The sequence below is a fragment of the Echinops telfairi genome, unplaced genomic scaffold (assembly GCF_000313985.2).
Source record: "Echinops telfairi isolate 266 unplaced genomic scaffold, ASM31398v2 ScPeMD7_31;HRSCAF=116, whole genome shotgun sequence".
NCBI classification, from domain to species: Eukaryota; Metazoa; Chordata; class Mammalia; order Afrosoricida; family Tenrecidae; genus Echinops; species Echinops telfairi.
The window spans coordinates 59,980,550-60,000,672 of NW_022103928.1; the positions used below are offsets into that span (position 1 = coordinate 59,980,550).

The 20,123-nt window shown below is 52.0% G+C and overlaps 1 protein-coding gene across 4 annotated transcripts in view; it reads right to left on the reverse strand.

Annotated features, from left to right (window-relative positions):
* The window catches only part of SRGAP3 (SLIT-ROBO Rho GTPase activating protein 3), a 286,222-nt gene that overhangs the window by 13,991 nt on the left and 252,108 nt on the right, over positions 1 to 20,123 (reverse strand). For all 4 annotated transcript variants that reach the window (XM_004702263.2, XM_004702262.2, XM_045289778.1 and 1 more), the window contains 4 exons: positions 14,644 to 14,778; positions 11,623 to 11,728; positions 11,188 to 11,415; positions 7,840 to 7,919 (listed from right to left, as the gene is read on the reverse strand). In XM_004702263.2, the coding sequence (XP_004702320.1) occupies positions 7,840 to 7,919; positions 11,188 to 11,415; positions 11,623 to 11,728; positions 14,644 to 14,778 (549 nt within the window). The remainder of the gene's footprint in view (positions 1 to 7,839; positions 7,920 to 11,187; positions 11,416 to 11,622; positions 11,729 to 14,643; positions 14,779 to 20,123) is intronic.

Here is a 20,123-nt window from a genome sequence, read left to right on the forward strand (position 1 = left end):
AGTGCCGACGTTCTTATAACGCTATCTCGATCCCATCGTTGAGGCTGGGCAGCTGATTCAATCCACTCTCCAACCACTCCCCTTGTTCCATTCTCACATCCCTGGGCCAGACACACCAGTTCTAATCACTCCGGGGCCAGGAACATCATCCTAGAGATAGCCCCTATCCTCGCTGATCTGCAGGATGATTAGGAAGGCCAATCCCCAGGAGGCCCGGGCAGCCTCACTACCCCCTGCCCGCCCGGCACAGCCCGCCCCTCTCACTGTGACTTGCCATCATCCTGCCTCTGGACCAAGCCCGCTAGCACTGCATCCTGGCATGCTGTGCTTCCTTGTCTCTGCCGGCTGTGGGGGCAACAAACCTAGTGGCTGTTCCTGGCTCCCTGACGCCTCTCTTCCACATGGCACCACATATCAATTTAGCACCCACCTATGGCCGCCTCATTTTCCCTGGGGCCTCTTGACCCTGTTTATAGTTCACATTGAGGCAATGTTCTAAAAACTCATCTTCCTTCCAAGCCTCAACACAAGTTCTGTTTCCATCTTCCTTCTACTTGGAAGGGGCCCTGGAGGTGCAGTGGGTTGAGCACTAGGTTGGCGGTTCAAACCCACCAGCTGTTCTCTGGGGGAGAGATGAGGCACTTGGAAGCCCGTCTGCAGGAGCAGTTCCGCTCTGTCCCATAGGGCTGCTCAGAGCTGGAATGGACTCAGAGGCAGCGGGCAGTGGGTGGCTTCTCTCTTGGTACTCTTAAAGCACATTCTCAACTTTTTGAAAAGTCAAACAGATGGTAGACATGGACTTGCTTCTGGGCAAAACACTGTACCCAGTTTTGAAGGATTTCCAGTGGCCTGAAAGCTCACCTTGGGGTTACTATGGTGGAAGGGGGTGTGGGGAGATTCCTATATGGACTACAATTCAAGCATCTCTTTGCACACACACGTGCATCCCTCAAACATCTCCTTTTCTCCAAACAGCCCTGACCAGGTGAAATGATGAGGGGCGCTCTTGCTCGTGAGGTGCTTCCACCACCCCACTCTGTCACCTCCTGTCCGTGTGATTTGGGGTAAGGGACACCCTACTTCGGTACCACTTTATCTGTAAGCGTTGTTATGCAGATGAAAGGATAACCCAGGGAACTGTTCCCAATTGGAAGCAACCGAGATGTCCTCCCCCAGGCTTGAGAGTGAGCACAGGGGTGCACCCACACTCTGGGGCTGGACTCCATGATGAGACACACGTGAGCCATGAAGCGACCAGAAGATGAGGTGCACCTTAAATGCACATTGCCAGGTGAGAGGACGCCAGCCACCTGACGTTCAGGAAGAGACCAAACTGTAGGCAACCAAAAAGAGAGCAGTGGGAGTCGGGGTCGGGGAGTGAGGGTGGATAGGGGAGGAGGAGATGGCCCGGCAGGGCAGGCATGTTTCCAGGGTCGAGAAAGCGTTCATTCTGTGTGACCGTGCCACGGTGGGTACGTGACATGACACGATGTCCTTGTCAACGTATAATTGGACCGAGCAACACAAAGGGTGGCCCTTAAATAATGATACTTCCTGACAAACCGTGTGCCGATATCGGTCTTTGGTTTTCACAAAGGGACCAGGTCGTACTAACAGAAACTGTGCAGGGTGGGGTAAGGGATAGAGGGGGAGTCTCTCGACTTTTTGCAGTTTCTCCGTAAACCTAAAACCGCTTTTTAAAAAGGAAGTCTCATTTTCTAAAAATTCCACGAGAAGTCATCTCCCGTGAAATCCTTCTGATGGTAAAATGCTCACGAGAGCAAAGATGGGGGCAGACACGGCGTGAACGTGTGCGGCGTGGTGGGCGTGCTGAGCAGGGACTCAGTCCACAGCAGCTCTGGATGGAGGGTGGGCGGTTGGATGCTTGTTAAGGGAGGTCGCCTCCAGGCAGGTGCAGTCAAGAAACGTAAGCCGCAGAGGGTTTACATGGCTTTGCTGAGACTGCACAGCTAGTGATGCGGATGAAGGAGTTGCTGTTGGAAACCCAGAGGATGCGCCTTTGATTTACTTGACCTCTATCAGAGCATGTGCCCCTGAGAGCTGCCCGCATCGAGCAGGAACGCGATCAAAGCCAACATCTGTAACATATTAAAATCATACGAGCCCGCTCTCTGTGCACTTGGAGGGTTGGTTTGTTTGGCTTTTTCATTCTAAGAGGGAGGGAGGAGGGAGGGTCATGAAAGCGGCCTCTGGCCCCTGCAGCCCTGAGTTCCTCCCTCTGCTGGGCTCCCACGGCACTCCCTCCCGGTGCCCTCCATCCCTCAGAGCGGCTGTGCAGAACCTCCTCCACCATCCTCCCGGCTCAACTCCCTCGTACTTCCAAAGCACATCCGTTTTCTCATTTGTGAAGCAGGATTGCTAACGAGAGCACCCACCTCGGAGGGATTGCACGAGTTAATAGTTCCAGAAGTGCTTGCCACAGCATCTGGCACACAGCTAGCTCCGTGTAAGAATGAGTTGTCAGCTGTTACCAGACTTGACACTCATCTAAGGGCCACAGGAAGCATGGAAGAGCCCGGAGCAGCGGGAGGTGACAACCCCCAGCCAACTAGTCCCCACCCCACTGACTTGGAAGACTGCTCCCAGATAGGCCCTCTGGGACTGTCCACCCTCTTGCAGGGAGCAGGCCTCAAACCTGACACTCAGCTCTCCCTGGCTGGCTCTCCTACAAAAGCCGCTCAAGGCTGTGTACAAGGAGGACGGGGAGAGGCAGACAGAAACAGCTAAGTAGGTCAAATTAACTCAGATCTTAACACAGGTCACCTTCTCAATACAACGGGGCATCTCTGTCCTCCTCCCTGCGGCGCCTCTGAATCTCCCACCAGCCCTGGACTGGTGCTGCCTGGAGCCTGCCTTGCCTCAGCAAGGCCCTGGCAGCGCCCCCGCCTCTCAGGGTTTAAAAGCACATTTCACTGGGGGTTTCCCTTCGAACTCCAGCAAACCGGCTGAGGTTTGTGGGGGTTGGGGTGCGTGGAGAGGGGTGGAGAATGTCATGGGAAGAACACAGGCTCAGAGAAGGTGTGTGTGTTTGCAGATGTCAGTAGATAAGCCTGTGCGGCTGCAGCAGTCCTCATTTCCTACCATCTATTCATGCATCTATCACTGGGGCTTATTGTCTCTAAAACACTGTGATTCTCCTCCTCACCACTCTCCCGCACACCCTGCCTGGACTAACTGAAACCTCCACCTTCCCTCATTTGATGATGATGATTTTTTCTCCAAACTATTTTATCAGGAGCTAATCCAGGCATCATACCATGCCACAGTTCAATCACGGGCAAGCAGGATGGTCCAAATCAGTTTCAAAGCATTTTCTTCCTTCTTGAGTTCCTTGACATCAGCTCTCCCTTGGCTCTCCCCAACCCCCTGCACCACCGTACCCCCAAGACTTCTTATTTGAGTTGCTGTCTCTATTGGCCCATCTGTCCTGAGTTTCATATGCCGGAAAGCTGGGCAGGTGGCACACAGCATCTCCTTCCCTCCTTCTAATCTCCTCGGCTTCCATGGCTGTGGTCCGCTTCAAGTCATGGCGGCCCGTGTGCGTGTCAGACTACAACTGTGCTCCCCGGGGCTTTCTGAGGCTGACCTTTCAGATATCCATCACCAGGCCTTTCTTCTGAGGCACCTCTGGGTAGACTCCAAAGTCCAACAGTTAGCTGTCGATCTTATCACCCAAGCGTCCACCCAATAGGAAGCCGGAATCGCTCTCTCTAACCAGGCCTGGATAGAGGGCCCCAGTTAGGTCCTGCCAGGGAGAGGTGCTGCTCCTTTCTCTTAGGAACCCCCCCTCTGCCCAACACACACACACATCACTACCTACCCCAACTCCTGCCCCAGAGGAACCCACGCAGATTCTCGGGGGCCACTAGGACTGGGGCTTACAGTCATGTCTGCATGCAAAGGAATCAAATGCCTCCCTAGGTTCCTCCTCCCTCGCCACACCTGGGCTCACACAGGCCTCAGGGAGCAGTGCCGGCCAGGGTTCAGACGGATATTCTGTTCAGGATGATGGGAGGCAACCTCCTAGGTATGGGGCCTAAGTCACAGTGGGTAGCTGCTTCCATTCTGCACTCGGGCTCGGAAATACCAAGTGAATCAGCCAACCATTTGTTATGAACCGGATTAGGGGCCCCCTCCACGCTCCCCCCACCCAAAAGCTCCACCGCTTGAAAGTCTGTGTTGAATCTCAACCCCACCTGTGGATGGAGTCCCACTTGGAAATCAGGTTCCCTTTGTTATGAGGCCATGCCCGTGTTGGATTCACCCCAACCGTAGTCACAGCTGCGTGACAAGGATCCCGACAGACCGGAGCCCGTGAGCAGAGATGAGGGGAGACAGATGCCAGCTTCGGGAAGACTGCCCAGGGACGACGAAAGAGAAGCTGGAAAGAGGCCAGGACCTTCCCCCAGAGCCGGCAGAGAGGACTTGTCCCTCGCTGGGGGTGCCATGCATTTGGACTTGGTTCCGTTTGATTCCTGAACTCTGAGAACAATCAATTCCTGTTCATTAAAACCACCCCCTTGTGGCACCTCTGTGACCGTCTCGATTACAGTGACTGATCTGAATGCTGAATGACGCGCCTAAGGGGGAGGTCTGAGGGGACTTCAAAAGCTCACAGAAAACATTGAATGAAAAGACAACGGAATATTTTCCACCAATGCTTTGAGGGCCCCGATATACGGATAATGGCAACGTATGTTGGGATGCATGAAAATGTGGGTGGGTGGATAGATCTGAGGATGGAGATAAAATGAAAGCTAACAGAGGACAGCGTTACTTATTGTACAGCTTAGGGGGTGGGCATATGGGTGTTCACTGTACATTTTTGTTAAGAAAAGTTGGGAACCACAAACAACCCCATAAAATCCTAACAGGATACACACATATACACGCACCATACATGTACACATATATAGACACATACACATCACACACAGACATATACACATCACCTATACACATACATACAGGTACTCATACATCCCCCCAGACACAAACACACACACACACTACACACATACTGCACACTACATATGACATACACACACATATACACACATATGTACATACTCACACATATACACACACCACACACGTATACATACACATCACACACACCACATATACACATACACACACAAACACATACACTCATACATACACACACACAAATACATATACACCCCACACGCATACATATACATACTGCATACACACATACACCCCCACAGCCCCCCCACAAACACACATACACACCATACATATACACACAAACACACATAAACATACATACCCACATATACAAACACATACAGGCACATACATCTATATACACAAGCACCCCCCCACACATGGAGACACGAAGGAGACAACGTCAGAGAGGAAGACTCTGGGACGAGAGGAGGCAAACTGATCCTGATGTGAGGAATGCTGCAGGGAAGCCGAGCCCAGGGACTGGAAGGGAACGATAGGGTGGGGGCACCCTGGGAGAACAGGGGTTGGCATAGGGAGGAGGGAGAAGAGGCACAGGGAAGCAAATCACTGAGAGGAGCCACTGTAGAAAACTTCACATCTCCCCCCAGAGGCTCCCAGGACACTCCCCAGGATCTTGCGGGGGGGAGGACCACACCTGGCTTTGCTAGCACACCTGTGACCCATGCCTGACCCAGAAGCTTCCTTTGGGGCCCAGGGATTGGGTCGTATGGAGGCACTTTTGACCCAAGTCAGGGCCATGAGCCTCAATCCTGGCTCTCTGTTGGAAAAGAAGACCTCTTCAGCAAGGACTGGAGGATGGCGGGCCGCACGGATGGATAGCAGACTCTACTGGTGAATGCAGCGGCGGTAGGCTGTGGCCCACGCCCCCGGGCAGGGTAAGGGCCGCCTAGGGAGATGGCAAGTGCTCACAGAAAACAAACACAGCTTGCACAGGGAGCAGGGGGCTATGCTCAGGCCATATCGGGCCACACGGTAACTTTTTGTGGGTGCCTTTGCACTGGGTGACTTCTTGGGCCCCTTCCTTCATAAATAATAATAATAATAATAAATTGTATTTTAGCACTGTCTGGGTACAAAGGTGAGAGCATCCCATCTGGATCATAGCCATTTCTTTCCTGTGATTGTAAAAGACAAGCAGACGTCTTTGTGGACCCTCAGCACTAGGCCTGCTCTCCTGAACAATAAGCTGGTGTGGACCCACCTCACCCACACTGCTTGTCCAGGTGGTTAGGTTTCTCTAGAGCAGTGGTTCTCAACCTTCCTCATGCCGCAACCCTTTCATACAGTTCCTCATGTTGTGGTGATCCTCCAACCATAACATTATTTCCATTGCTACTTCATCACTGTCATTTTGCTACTGTTACGAATCGGGCAACCCCTGTGAAAGGGTTGTTTGACCCCCCCTAAAGGGGTCGCGACCCACAGGTTGAGAACCGCTGGTCTGGAGACTAACCCTGCATTCAGCTCCTTGTCGGGAAGGGCTGGGAGAGCCCAGTGGGCTGCTCAGAGCCTGAGCTGACCTGACCTCTCACCCACCGCCCACTTCCCCAGACCATCACTCGTGGGCCTCACATCTGAGTGCCCACAATGACATGGGGTCACACCTGTCACCCAGCATGGTCATTCATGTCATGGGGAGCTGCTTGCTGTCTATGTACATGGGGTCATGTTATGGATTTGAATTTCACGTGTGCACGCACATGCGCGCGCACACACATGCATGCACACATGCCACCACCCAAATCTATGCCAGCTTGGCTGAGCCATGCCTTTCTGCAGTTTGGCTATTTTGTCATGATGTCATTGGGCGGCTGTATGGCAATGTGATCGTCTCCCATTGTGATCTGATGTGATCGGTGCTGATCTGAAGTCAGAGGACCAGGGTGGGATGTGATCAACACCCTTACTCAGGTCAAGGCCCTGGTCAGATGAAAGGGAATTACCCTGGCGCATGGAAGCATCACCTGTTATCAGACAAGAGATAAAAGCAGAAAGAAGCCAGCAGAGGGGATGGGCATCATGACCACCAAGAAAGACTAACCAGGAACAAAGCACTTCATTTGGACCCAGTGTCCCTCTGCTGTGGACCTCCGAGACCCAGAGGAGGCCTGATGCAAGGACACGTGCACACGGCCGAGGGACACTGGGTCCACAGATGTGGAAGAGGACAACCATGCCAGCTCACCGAGACAGGCGACACAACACAGGTGTTGCGTTCAGCTGCCTGCCCCAGTGCCTGCCACAGCTCTGGTGCAGAAGAGACTCAGCAGAGGTTTGCGGAAGGAATGGCGGGGCTGTTGACTGGGAGACAAAGGTGGCTTCCTTCCTGGGACACTATCATCGCTACGGATGGGGCCTGGGCCAGCAGGACCCACAGATGTCTGGGGCTGTGGGGGCGGAGCATGGTGGACTGTGGCGGTTTTTTCTGGTCCCTGTCTCTCTGAAGGATGAATGTGCCTGATTCGGAGAGCTGCAGGGGTTGTACGCACAGGCACCTGTCCTGCGGTGGGGCTGGTGAACAGGTGGGGTCAGAGGTCCCTGGGGCATTCCTAGGAATGCTTGGGTGGCACACGTGGTTAATGGTTGTTGCTGTCAGCTGGAAAGCTGTAGGTTCAAGCCCACCCAGAGGTGCCTCGGGAGACAAGCCCGGCGAGGGACTTCAGCAAAAGGCGCCCTCGGAAGCCCAGAGGAGCGGGGGTTCCGCTCTGACACACACCCTGCACTCAATAAACAGCAATCGGCTTGTTTCTTTCCTTAGTTTGGGGTGGGGGTGGGGGGGTGGTTCCTTGGCCCCAACCACCCTGCCCCACTCCCACAACTCACCTTCATCGCTGGTGTGAGGCTCAGTGCAATTGTCATGGTCAACTTCATCGATGGCCCCTGGCTCGCTGTGTGGGCTGTCGCTGCAATGAACACAGGAAGGGGACTCACCAGGGGATGCTGTCTACCCCCTTGGCACTCAGCCATCTGTGGGTGCCAGTCCACTCTGCCTCCGGGCCTTCACTCCCATCGGGCTGAGGCCGATGGCATCCCATCTGCCCCTCGCTGGACGCCTCCTCTGTGAGGCTCTCCTGCACCGCTCCTCCAGCCCTCTGAAGCCCTGCACTTTGCTGGGGTGGCTTCTTGGTCAGTGTGTGGGTGTTTGGGAAGAGTCTGGGGGCAAGAGGGAAGCCTGGCATGGATCCCTGGAGGAACCCCGAGTCAAGGAGAAGAGGTTCCGGGATGCATGGGAGCCTGTAAAGGAACAAGCATCAGATCAGCTGCCCTTGGCGCCCTTTCTTAGAGCCAGGGGGCAGACAAGGGAGAGAAAGGAAAGCTACATAGGAGGAGCAGGGTCCCTGCGGGCTGCCTGAAGGTGCTGCTGGGTAAAGGCCTCCACCCAGCCGTGGTCAGGCATGCTCATGGGGCCTGCGTGAACCCTGTCCATTGGGTTTAGTCTTACCAGCAGCTACCCCCTCACTAGAGCATGAGCAAGCACCCCGAGACCAGGGCTTTTGTTTATTGCCAGGCTTTCCTTAGGGCCATCGGTTAGACCCCAATGTCATCCAGGTTCAGCTCCCAGAGTATAGTGATGGGTGAGGCGGGCAGGGGCCTTGCCCTCATGAGGCTCATGGGAAAGATGCCCAGGTGAACAGGCTAGTAAGCGGCACAGTGTTCAGTGGAAGTAGGTATGTATGTAGGAGACAAATGGGCACAGACTCTGTGGCAGTGACATCTTCTCCTGTCAACTTGCGAACAGGGTGGAGTCCAACCTGTCAATCAGGTCATAGCCAATGAGGCCTCTGTGTGGGCAGGACCTTCTCCTGAGGATTCTGGGAACTCCTGTCTTCCTCTCTGGAGGTGGGACACACACTCTCCCTTCGAGACATTCCTGCTGACAAGCCACATGGAGCTATGCCGATGGCAGCCAGAGCCCTGGAGCTGGAGGAGCCACGTGGAGACCCACCCCAGCGCTTAGATGCTTTCCTCACCACCTGGTCCACAAGACTTTCCACCCACTGGCCTGTAAACTTCCTGCATTCAGTGTAATTGCATGTGTTGCATGAGTCTGAAGAGAAATTATTGACTGGTATAGGACATATGGGCAACTATTGGACTTCTGGACGCAGTCCACCGTGCTCCACACCCACAGCCCCTGGAATGTTTTCTTAATGTACAATTACTCTTTGATATAAAGTTCCCTCTTACACACATATGAGTGTCTATGAATTAGTCACTCTAGTCTACCTGGACTAGCACAGAGTCCAATGTAGAATGGTCAGGGAAGGTTTCTCAGAGAAGATGCCATTTCAGGGGGATATGGGCTTTCGTATTAATGATCCTACATGGCCTGCTGGGTAAAGTCCAGATTCTGCCAAACGCTTCCAGAACCAGGCACTTCTAACCCTCAGTGTCTTGTTTCTCGCCATCCCCTGGTCATGTGCACACTAACTGCTTTCCACCCGACTGGATGCCCTGGGTCCTTACACATGCTGTTCCCATCACCGGCAACGTTCTTGGCTCACTGGGCACACTCCAGTTCCTCCCTGGGGTCTTGGTTCAGGGTTCACCCCTGCAGGGCCCTTTCTAGACCAACCACAATTGGACACGGGGTTCCCACTTCAGGAACATCCTCTCGCCTCTTTCCTGGTGGATTCCCAAGCTCAAGGGGCTCTCCTGTTGGGGATTACAGCCAGCCTCCCAGCCCAGGGCTGGGCCCATGGCGAGTGCTCTGTAACCATTTGCTGAATGATCAAATGCTGTCCACTGTCATGAGACACCCTCAGCCCAAACCCTACGCTTCATCGGCTTGAAACCTCCTCCCAAACCACCACGGAATGAACCGTTCCCCTTCCCCTCAGAAATAACGAGGTCAAGAAAAGTCTGGTGGTTATATCTTGTGCTTAGATAAACTTCGAAGAACACTAGTTATAGATAGTGCAGCAAGAACTGGGAGCTGTCGGGACAGCAAAAAACGGACAGGAAAGCTTCTCTTTGTCCCCAGATTATGCTTGCTGGCTGTCATATCTTCTGATACAGAACAAGGCCCCAGTTACCCATTGGTGCCTCCAATGAGCTTAGAGAGCTCTGATTAGGCATCACCATGGACTGCCATTTCTTCACAGGCAGGGTAACACCAGGGCTAGAACACTTCCCGCCTTAGAAGTAGTTGCCCAAATATGTCCATAGAGTTAAGGCAACTCAAGAGTCCAGGGATGCTTTGAAAATCAAAAGGCACACCCTTCTGTCGGTGGAAAGCAGTTGAGGTCATGCCCAAGGGTAGGCCTGTGTGTGACCTTGGGAAGAAAGGAAAGGTTGAACCTCTTTGGCCTCTGCCCCCAGGTGTTCTGGATTTTCTGCCTTCGTCACATCATAAGGGCTTAGCCCGGAGAAGGTAAATCAGCCCTGATTTTGATAAGGTTCTGAAACCTTCCTCCTCACAGTACTGTGCCAGGTACACAGAGTGGCTTAACTAAACACTGCAGGTCTGCTGTGGAGCACTCCAAGACAATGAGCTTACTGTGTGTGTGTCGTGGGATGGGGTGGAGGGGGAGGAACTACTAGTTCATGAATCTGTGATGGGAAGTAGTCACTTCCCCACTTCCTTGTGCCTCAACCTGATCAGTTAGAGCATGACACCCTCTTGTCAATGTGCCTGGTTTGGGGACTGGTACAGACACCTTAGCAAGGAGACACCATTCTTGGGCTTGCGTTGGGACATCTGGGAAGGGCATTGGGGGAGGCTGAGAGGAGAACGAGCTCCAAATCGGGAGTTGCTAACTGCCTTCTTGCAGCCACGATGGGAGAGGGGGGCTTGAGAAGGAGGCTAACACGGAAGAAAGCAGAGCCAAGGGAGAGAGATTGCAGGCCCAAGTCCTAAGGGTAACATGTGAGCCCCTGGATGCAGCTGTACTTGACACCGTATTCCCAGACGTTTGAGCTACGCTAACGGATACGTTCCCCGTTGGCTTGCGCTAGGTGGAGCTGTGTCCTTTGTGATGGAGAAGGGCTTGATTGCTGTACCTAAAGACTGCCTAAGGCCCTGGGGAAGCCCCCCCCCCCCAGTATAAAAAGTCTATGGAAGTACAGGCAGTAAAAGCACAAGAACCTTGGAGAGCTTCTTACTGTTCCCATCGAACAACAACAATGATGGTGATAATAATATTAACAATAAGAGGAGTGGGATCTTACCAATATTCTTCCCCTCCAGCCATACATTTTTCATACACGGGCCCCTCTAGCTCTCGGGGGCTAGGGAAGATGGCTTCATGATGGATGATGATGGTTTTGATGACCTCATTGACGTGTGCCTGACAGGACACGGGGTCCTGCCCATCAGGGATGTGCATGAGGGTGGGCCCGAAGCAGATGGCCAGGTTGTAGGGATCCATCATGTTCTCGTCGCTATACTGGGAGAGGCTAGAAGAGAGGAGGGCCCCGCAAGTCACCTGGGAAGGGTCAATCCTCCCCGGGGTCCTCTTCTTTGGGGGCTTGGCTCAAATCCAGGAAGGGCCCATGATCTATTCTGAAAACAGTAGCACTGTAAAAGCCTCCGTACGCTCCCTCCCCAGAGGCCAGGGCAGAGTCCGAGGGGCCCCCTGGGCCAGGCAGGCGAAGAGCACTCACTGGTTGAGGAAAGCGAAGAGATATCTCATGACCACGATGACCACGCGGGGCAGGGTGATGAGGATTTGTTGGATGTGGTGTACCCTCTCAGCTGGGGTCTCCAGTTCTGTAACATAAAGGGGCTTTTCAGGGTGCCTTTGATTGCGCAAAGGTATGGGGGTGCCACCTCCTATATCAGCCGCGAATAGTCCAAGGAGAGTCAGTTCTGTTCTGACTCCAGGGAATCAACCTGACCCAGGCCTGGCCAACCAGAGTATCACACTCCCCTTGGCAACAGGATTGAATTGGAGAGGGCCTCATCAGAGCCAATAAAAATTCATCCTTGGGGCTTCAGGATGGGGAAGTTTAGAGAGGTGCTTTTTTGAGTCTGGGTGGAGGGAAGCCGGAGCAGCGAGGGGTTATCAGGACAGAACAGCTTCCTTGAGAGTGAAGCCAGCCCAAGGATGGAACGGGATGGATTCCTGCTGATGGTCTGAGGGCTTGGATCCAGCTGGGCCTAAACTTTTTGGATCCAGCCAGTTTACATTGCATTTCTGTCACCTGTAACTTAAGGATCCAGACAAACACCTTAGGGACCCCATTTTATTAAACCTTCTCTATCAATGCCAGTTATAGCACAGGCCTGGCACATAGTAGGTAATGAGGAAACACATGCTGAATAAATAACTACTCATCGAGCTATATACTAGCCAATGGCATGGCAGATACCCAAGGACTCGCCTCTGATCATCCTGGAGAGAAAGACAATATTACACCCATGCCTCACTTATCAAGATGGTTTGGTTCCAAAGACCGGGCCATTATACAAAGAGCGGTCTTATGAAAAAAGGGATGATAAGCACACGAGGTCACAAAATGGAGGATGATTACACCATTACATGACTGCCAAACCACTGAGTAGCATGGCCCAGCCAAGTTGACACATACCTTAACCACCGTAGCCAGTGTTACTCTCACCTGGCACCTTGGCATTATTTATTGCCAGCTGGGTGTTATTGCGCAGAGTAGTCAGACAGTAGTTTTTACTTTGTCATACGGTGAAGCGTCAAACAATGAGATGGTTGATAAGTGAGGAACAGGTAGGTTTTCATGGTCAAGCTAGAGGTAGACATAGTAAGGAGCTGACAGTGTGTTTGGGGCTGGGACTTGGAGACAGGAAGAGGGAGCAGCAACAGCTCTCAGCTTTACTTGAAAGGCTGATTCTCAAAAGGGCCCCAGTGTCTGTCCACAATCTCGCTGACCTCCACAGAATATCGTCAACATGCTCCTCTAAACCACAATGCGCCTCATTGCTCTTCTGGTGGTCTAAGGCTCTTCATGACGGGGCTTCAGCCAACATTGCCCACCCTGTCTCCCACTCTTCCCCAAAGCATCTTCAGGTGATCTACATGAGGAGGTTGACCTCGAAAAGTATGGAGCATTGGGGGTGGCTTGCCATGCTGACCAGAGAGGGCTACTGCCATAAGCTATCTAGGGGCCAAGCTGCTCAGCTTCCTGAATATGAAGACATGCATTATTCTTCTGCCCTAAATGCCAACAGTGCCCCATGATGCCTTCTCCACAGCCTCCCTTTCATCAAAGATTTTCCTGTCCCTGGGCTCCTGCACAAACCAACGATCCCTCTTCCCTGCCCAGCACACTCTAGCTCACCTCCAAGGCCTGCCTCTATGAAACCTTCTCCCCAGAGAATTAACAGTTAGTTCCCGGCACACCTATTAGCTCCATCACTCCTCACTACAGCCTTTTCTCGGCTTCCATCATCTTATGTTGAATATGGTTTGTCCGAAACACGTTTAAGAGAAAACCGTACATCACTCTGTAAATGAGAAGCCAGGACCACTCACCATCATTAGCTAGGCCTTCCTGCTGACAACAGTTCAGAGACTGAGGCTCAGCACTCAGTTTACAAGGGAGCCCGGCCATCCGGGCTTGTCATGCTGACCAGAGAGGGCTACTGCCATACTAGGGGCCAAGGTGCTCAGCTTCCTGAATCTGAAGACACACACTATTCTTCTGCCTGGTCTTCAAGGCATTGCCTCGCAGTAATGAGAAGGTTGGGAGGACACTTGAAAGGCCTTTGTGGCATACAGGGTGAAGTCAAGGTCAGCACTCCTGTCTGCTCAGGGCCTCAATCAGGAAACAGGCCCTGGAGGCTTCTGGAACTTGACTGGGGACTTGGCGGTGTGGGCTTTCTGAGCTGTGATTGGAAGCATGAGCTTGGTCTGGAAAGATGAGCAAGAAGTCGTGTAAAGGGCAGAAGGGGCCAGGAAGAGTCTTTAACGAGACCTCTGGCTCCACTCACCACCTCCTTGGTCATTTGTCCTGCTGCTAACCTCCCCCAGCAGGTGGTAAGGAACATCCGGTGTGGAACTGGGTGTTGGACCACCTTCACCATTCTGAAATAGACCTGTTTTGATTTCTGTTGTTAAAAGCCTCCTCCAATGTTGCCTTGGATTTTGACATCTTCCAGTCAAGGTGCCTTGACTTCCACCCCAGCGATCGGGCTCATCCCTGGATCAGCAGAAGCATACTGATCAGCAGGACTCACGGCCAGTGACGTCAGAGAAGCCACCTGCTCAGCTAACAGTCACCATGTCCTTTGTCTGTCTTGTGATTGAGCTGACCTCCAAGCCTCCCATGACGTCCTATGGCCCATGGGGAACAGGGGTCAAACTCTTGCCCTTGATTCTATCCAGGACACTCCCTTCTGATCTTACTAGTCTGCGTCCTCAGCCCTCTGTGGGACTGTCTGTCCACTCCTCCTGAACATCCCTGCTCAGAGTGCCCTCTCTGCTCTGATCTGTCTGCTCCTTTGAGCTCCTTCTGGACCTGGGATGTGCCGTTCACGTTGGCTTACTCATGACAAAGCATCTTGTTATTTTCACCACTGGATTTCAAGTTGTATGAGGACAAGGGTCACCTTTTTTTCTCTCATTACATGCCTCTGTGGACCCTAGACTGGGAACTCCCAGTCCACGAGGAACCCCCCTCATTGGCCTGCCCCTTCCCACGGGTACTTACTAATAGTAGATATCAAATCTTGAAAGCTTTCCTTAGGAAAAAGTGGGTTTTCCAGTCCACGAAAATACAGTTTTAAAACACCAGCCACGGAATTGATGTCTCGTTCATTTTGATCATCCACCAGCGGGTCTTCGCCTGAGTGGAAAGAAGAGAACATGTTTCAGCTTGGCGAGGAGCCAGGGACGGTGTCCAGGCAGATGCTCCCTGGCCCAGCCTGGGCCGGCAGAGCGGCGGGTAGGACCAGCTTCCCGGACACACACCCATGTCCAGCAAACTAAAGCCCTCCACCCTGCCACCTCCCATAACTTTTTACTTGGAAAATCCTCAAATTCAAAGAAAAGTTGGAAGAATCATGGAGGAACAACCATGCCCGTCACGTTTCCCTAAGCAATCGTGAACCTCTGACCATAGTTGCTTTTGCCCCCGTCATGGCTGTTGGAACTGCTACACTCACTGTGAGGATGTTTTGCAGCCTGCACCATTCACACATCCCTGAGCGCACAGTAAACGAACGCAACACACGTTGCTCAGCACAAGGACATTCTCCTACATCACCACCAGACTAGGATGACGCCTATGGAAATAGATCAAACCCAGCCTAAGTCAGTGCCACTCAGTCGGTCCCAATTCATACCCATCCTCTAAGACCCGGCAGCCCTGCCCCTGTGGGTTTTTAAGACTTTAAATCTTCACAGGAGTAGACAGCCTCACCTTCCTCCTGAGGAGCAGCTGGTGGGTTTGAACTGTGGACCTTGTAGTTAGCAGCTCAGTGCATAGCCCACTCTACCACGAAGGCTCCCATGAAAATGAAGAGTAGTTCCAAGTGTCACGTCATACAGAGTTCACATGGTCTCTGTGGGGACTTGGTTTTAGATGATAAGCACACACTAAGACCTCACCACTCTTCACACAGCTCCTTAGTCCTTTCAGGGTGGAAAGGACCATTTTACAAACTTGAAAGAAATCTGTTGTTATTTCAGAGATCGTGTTGAGCCTCAGAGCCAGTTCCCTTGCAGAGTGCACCCCTCTCTGCGTTTGTCTGCTTGTGTCTTTCCTCGTGGTCAGCGTCAGGTTAAAGGTTTTCATGAACAAGAGTCTAGGGGCGGGGTTGATGGGTACCTTAGTGCATCTTCTCAGGAGCCACACAAAGTCCGGCCGCCCTGCAGACGTTCCTTCTCTGGTGGAGGAGCTACTATCAGGCCTCTCCGCTGGAAAGACGCGCTCCCTCCTCTGCCATCCACAAATGATCAGTGGTGACACAGGCGTGCCACTGTCCTCAGTGGAAGCCCTCACGGTGACCTTTGCCTACATCCGTGATAACTCAGGGGGTTGCAAAACAGGGATTTTCCGATGGTCCTTTCTTGTGCAAGGCTGAAGGATAACATCCTATGTTGTTTCACCAGCTATTCACCAGCCACCTGCCCTTGGGAATGCAGGTTTTTACCATCGGTCGGTCTGCCCGTGGGATGTGCTTCATCTTTCTCTGGACTTGTTGGCCATTGAGTAGGGCAGGATGGAATCTGAGGGAGTAGCATGTTTCCAGTTTACCCAGGGTGGCTGAGCGAGTTTCCCATGGGGAGGAGAGGAGGGCAGGGAGCAATCTGACGCCTTCCTGGGGGTGTTGAGAGACATCCCAACAATGGATTCCTCCGTTACAGCCCAAACATCACCTCTCACACCCGCAACCAGGGAAGAGCAACACCCCAGGGTCGCACTCACCACTGCATTCTGCCTCCAGAGGACCAGCAAGCTGCTACCCACGCAAACCACGCCCCTCATTCTGAGCTCTGGAGTTAACATTCAGGTCTGGAGCCAAAGTGCACAAAGGCCTTGGCTAGGGAATAGGAATACTTGGATGCTCTCTCTATAGACTGGTGGATCCCTTGGGGGAGAATCTTTCCCCATAAGACTTCTTGGTGGAAAAAGGAGAGAGAAAACGTACCCCCCCCTGAAAAGTGTCCGTACTCACACAGCCCTCGTACAGTTGCTCGGCAGACCTCCCGCGCCTGCGCTTCTTCCAGAGCTTTGTCCGACACTCACACAGTCAGACAGGCCCGCAGTCCCAGGTCTCCTCTTGTTGAGAGTCACTCTTTCTGTAATTTGTAGGCTTTCCAATCTGTCTGCTATCTATCTGTCTACCTGCTATCTATCTATTTTCCCACTTCCTTCTTTTACAGCAAAGTCTCAACTTTCCTTTTTAAGAAAATAAGTTTTCAAGACATTACAATAAGGCCATCTGAACTGAATGGGTGGGGAAGGGTGAAGTCTAAGCCCTATCTTCTCAGTCCCCCTCTCTCCCTCAGCCCTGGAGATACTCTGGGGGCCCCTAAAGAGCTTGAATACTCTCGTGGGCATAGAGTTGACTGCTGATCTTAAGGTCAGCAGTTAGAAACCACCAGGCAGTCCATCGGGGAAAGATGAGGCTTTCCATCCTCAGTGAACAGTCACAGTTTTAGCAACCCACAGGGCTTGTTCGTCCTGTGCTACAGGGTGGTTATGACGGACTTAATGCAATGGCAGTGAGTTTTGGAAGGGAACATATACCAGATTGTCTCTCAAATGATACCACAAAGGCATGTTGAGTTTTAAAATATAAAAAATCCCATTGCTTATGAGCCCCCTTGTTAAGCAGGATGAACAGATTATACACACACACACACACACACACACACACACACACACATATTCCAATAAACACATCATGATAAATGAAAAAGAAATTGAGGTTGTCATTGAGCTAATTCTACTCGAAACACCAATTAATGATCAATCAACTTACTGCACTGGGCAAATGTGCATAAGACAGCCTAAAATTTTTGACTGTCTCTTATTCACTGTCATTGAGTTCATGTCAACACCTAGCGACCCCGTAGGACAGGCTAGAACTGCCCCGTGCGTTTCCGAGACTGCAACACGTTACAGCAACAGAAAGCCCGTCAAATGGAGAACAGAAAAAGTCGAGGGAGCCTTTTAGGGAGACTGGCATGGTGGCCAAAGCAATGGGCAAAAACACAGCTATGGTTCACCAGTCCCCGCAGGGAAAAAGATGGGGCTTTCTACTCCTGTAAAGAGGAACCGGCTCGGAAACCCGCAGGCAGGGACAGTTCTCCCCTCCTATAGGGCTGCTCTGAGGTGGCATCGAGTGCATGGTAGGGAGTTTCTTGGTTTAAACATGGCACAGGACCGGGCGACGCTTTGTTCTGTTTACAGAAAGTTGCCACGAGTCAGAGCCAACTTAACAGTCACAACACACATAGAGACACCTGGCTTTTTTCCTGCCCTTACTCTCAGAAGGCACTTAGTCCGTAAAGAAGCATCCAAATTTGGGCTCCAGGACTGAAGGCAATGCCAGAGTTTACGGCGAGGAGAAAGGTTTGCGTGGATGATAGCTTTTTCCAGGAAGAGAATGAAAGAGAACCACTGCAGGTAGGTGGGCGAGCAGGGTGTGATACATTGCTGTGTACCACGCTGTGGTGGTTGCGTTGAGTTGGGATGAGCCCATAGACACGCTACATAGAAAGCAGCCAAGCACTGCCCATCTGGAGCCGTGTTCATCGTTTCGGTCATGCTTGGGTCACTGCAGCAGTTGCTGTGTCGTGGCATTAAAGGCCTTCCTCCGTCCACTGACCCTTTACCAAGCACAGGGTGCTTTTCTAGGGACTGGGCCCTGGTAATCACATGCCTAAGGAACAGGAGACAAAGTCTTGCCATCCTTGTTTCTAAGGAGCATTCTGGCTGTACTTCTTCCAAGACGGTATTGTTCATCCATGATATATTCAAGATTTTCACCAACACCATCACTCAAATGCATTAATTATTCTTCAGTCTTTCTTAGTCATTGTTCTGATATTCTGGGGAAGGTAGAATTGTCATCCAACAGCCTTGCCCACAGCCAATGCTTAGATCACTTGGATTCTCAAGGACTTTATACAGCATGGGACTACTGCCTTATCATCATCAATCAGTTTGCCATATCGCAGCGGTGGCTGTGTTACGATGATGCTGGAGACCAGTGTATCCATTATTAGCAGGGTCTCCCGTAGTGAACAGGTTCCAGATCAGCTTCTGGACTAAGACAGACTAGAAGGGAAATCTAAGCACCTACTTCCCAAAATTAGCCAGTGAAAACCCTATAATCACAATCAAACATCGCCTACTCCAGTGTTGGACAATGAGCCCCCAAAGTTAGAAGACGTTCTACGTGCTGGCCACCGTGTGAGGATGGCATAGAACTGGGTAGCATTTCATTCTGTCCTTAGAGTCGCCATGAGTTGGAGCTGATTCAGTGGCACTGCAGTGACATACCCAATGTGTGAACAATGACATACAAAGCACAGTGTGTGCTTAAAGGGTTGGAGGAGCCTACTTTTAAATTCCAAGTATGGCAGAAAGCTTGGAGGTCATTTCCAAGCTTTCTGGGTTTTCCTAAGGGAGACAGATCAGGATTTATCTTTCCCGAGGAAGACACCGGCACTATAGGCTCAGGTGAGGCCGGAGAACAAGGCCGGTGAGAAAACGAGATTCACATTGAGCTGATGCGAGAGAGAGGGTCCAACTGCATACTCAAGGCACGGAAGAAATAGAAACTATGTGTTGTGACCGAGCATTTGGGTCAGCCCATCTCTGCCCTGCTGGGTGTCTCAGGGGTGAGCCAAGTCTTGCTAGGAAGTGAGAAGCCATGGACATTGCACATCGCCCCTGCAAGGCACCCACGCAAGTGCCAGGAGGGGCTGGCCTTCAGGAATCACATCCAAGAGGGAAGGAAAGCAGCACTGTGCAGGTGGGGAGGGGGCTGGCCGCCTCCTCCAGTGGGACATTTGTACAACAGGGAGATGCTGAGAGCTGGAAGCCCATGTGGTGCAGGTGCCCATGAGATCCAGGCAGGCCACAGAGAGTCCTAGGTGAGGGAGTGATGAGCCCAGGGGTGGAACCAGTACCGGTTCCAGACCATGGCTCCTTTTATTTACCAGGAACACAGGCGAACAGGGCTGTTCAGGAGTTGGAGGGAATGAAGAAACAAAGCTCTGGGCTGGAGGGTCCAGTGGGAGATGAGACAGAACTCTTCATTAGGGATGCTCATGGGGGCGGAGAGAACAGCATCTCTTGCTCTCATGATGAACAGAGAAAAGACTGGAAGTTGTTAAGGATTGCCTTTTGATTGGATTCACACTCAATGTCTATGGACGTCGCAATCAAGGAATCAAATGCTGTATGCATGGGCAATATGCTGCAAACGACTTCTTTAAAAAATAATAACCAAAAGATGACCCTTTGAGGGCTAAAGGCGCTCCTGACTCAAGCCAGGCTGCTCCGAGTCCCTTCATCTCCATGTCACAGCAGAACAGGGGAGAAGGATGAGACAAGAACGGAGGCCTTGAAAGCAGTGGTTCTCAACCTGTGGGTCGTGACTCCTTTGGGGGCTGAATGACCCTTTCACAGGGGTCGCCTGATTCATCACAGTAGCAAAATGACAGTGATGA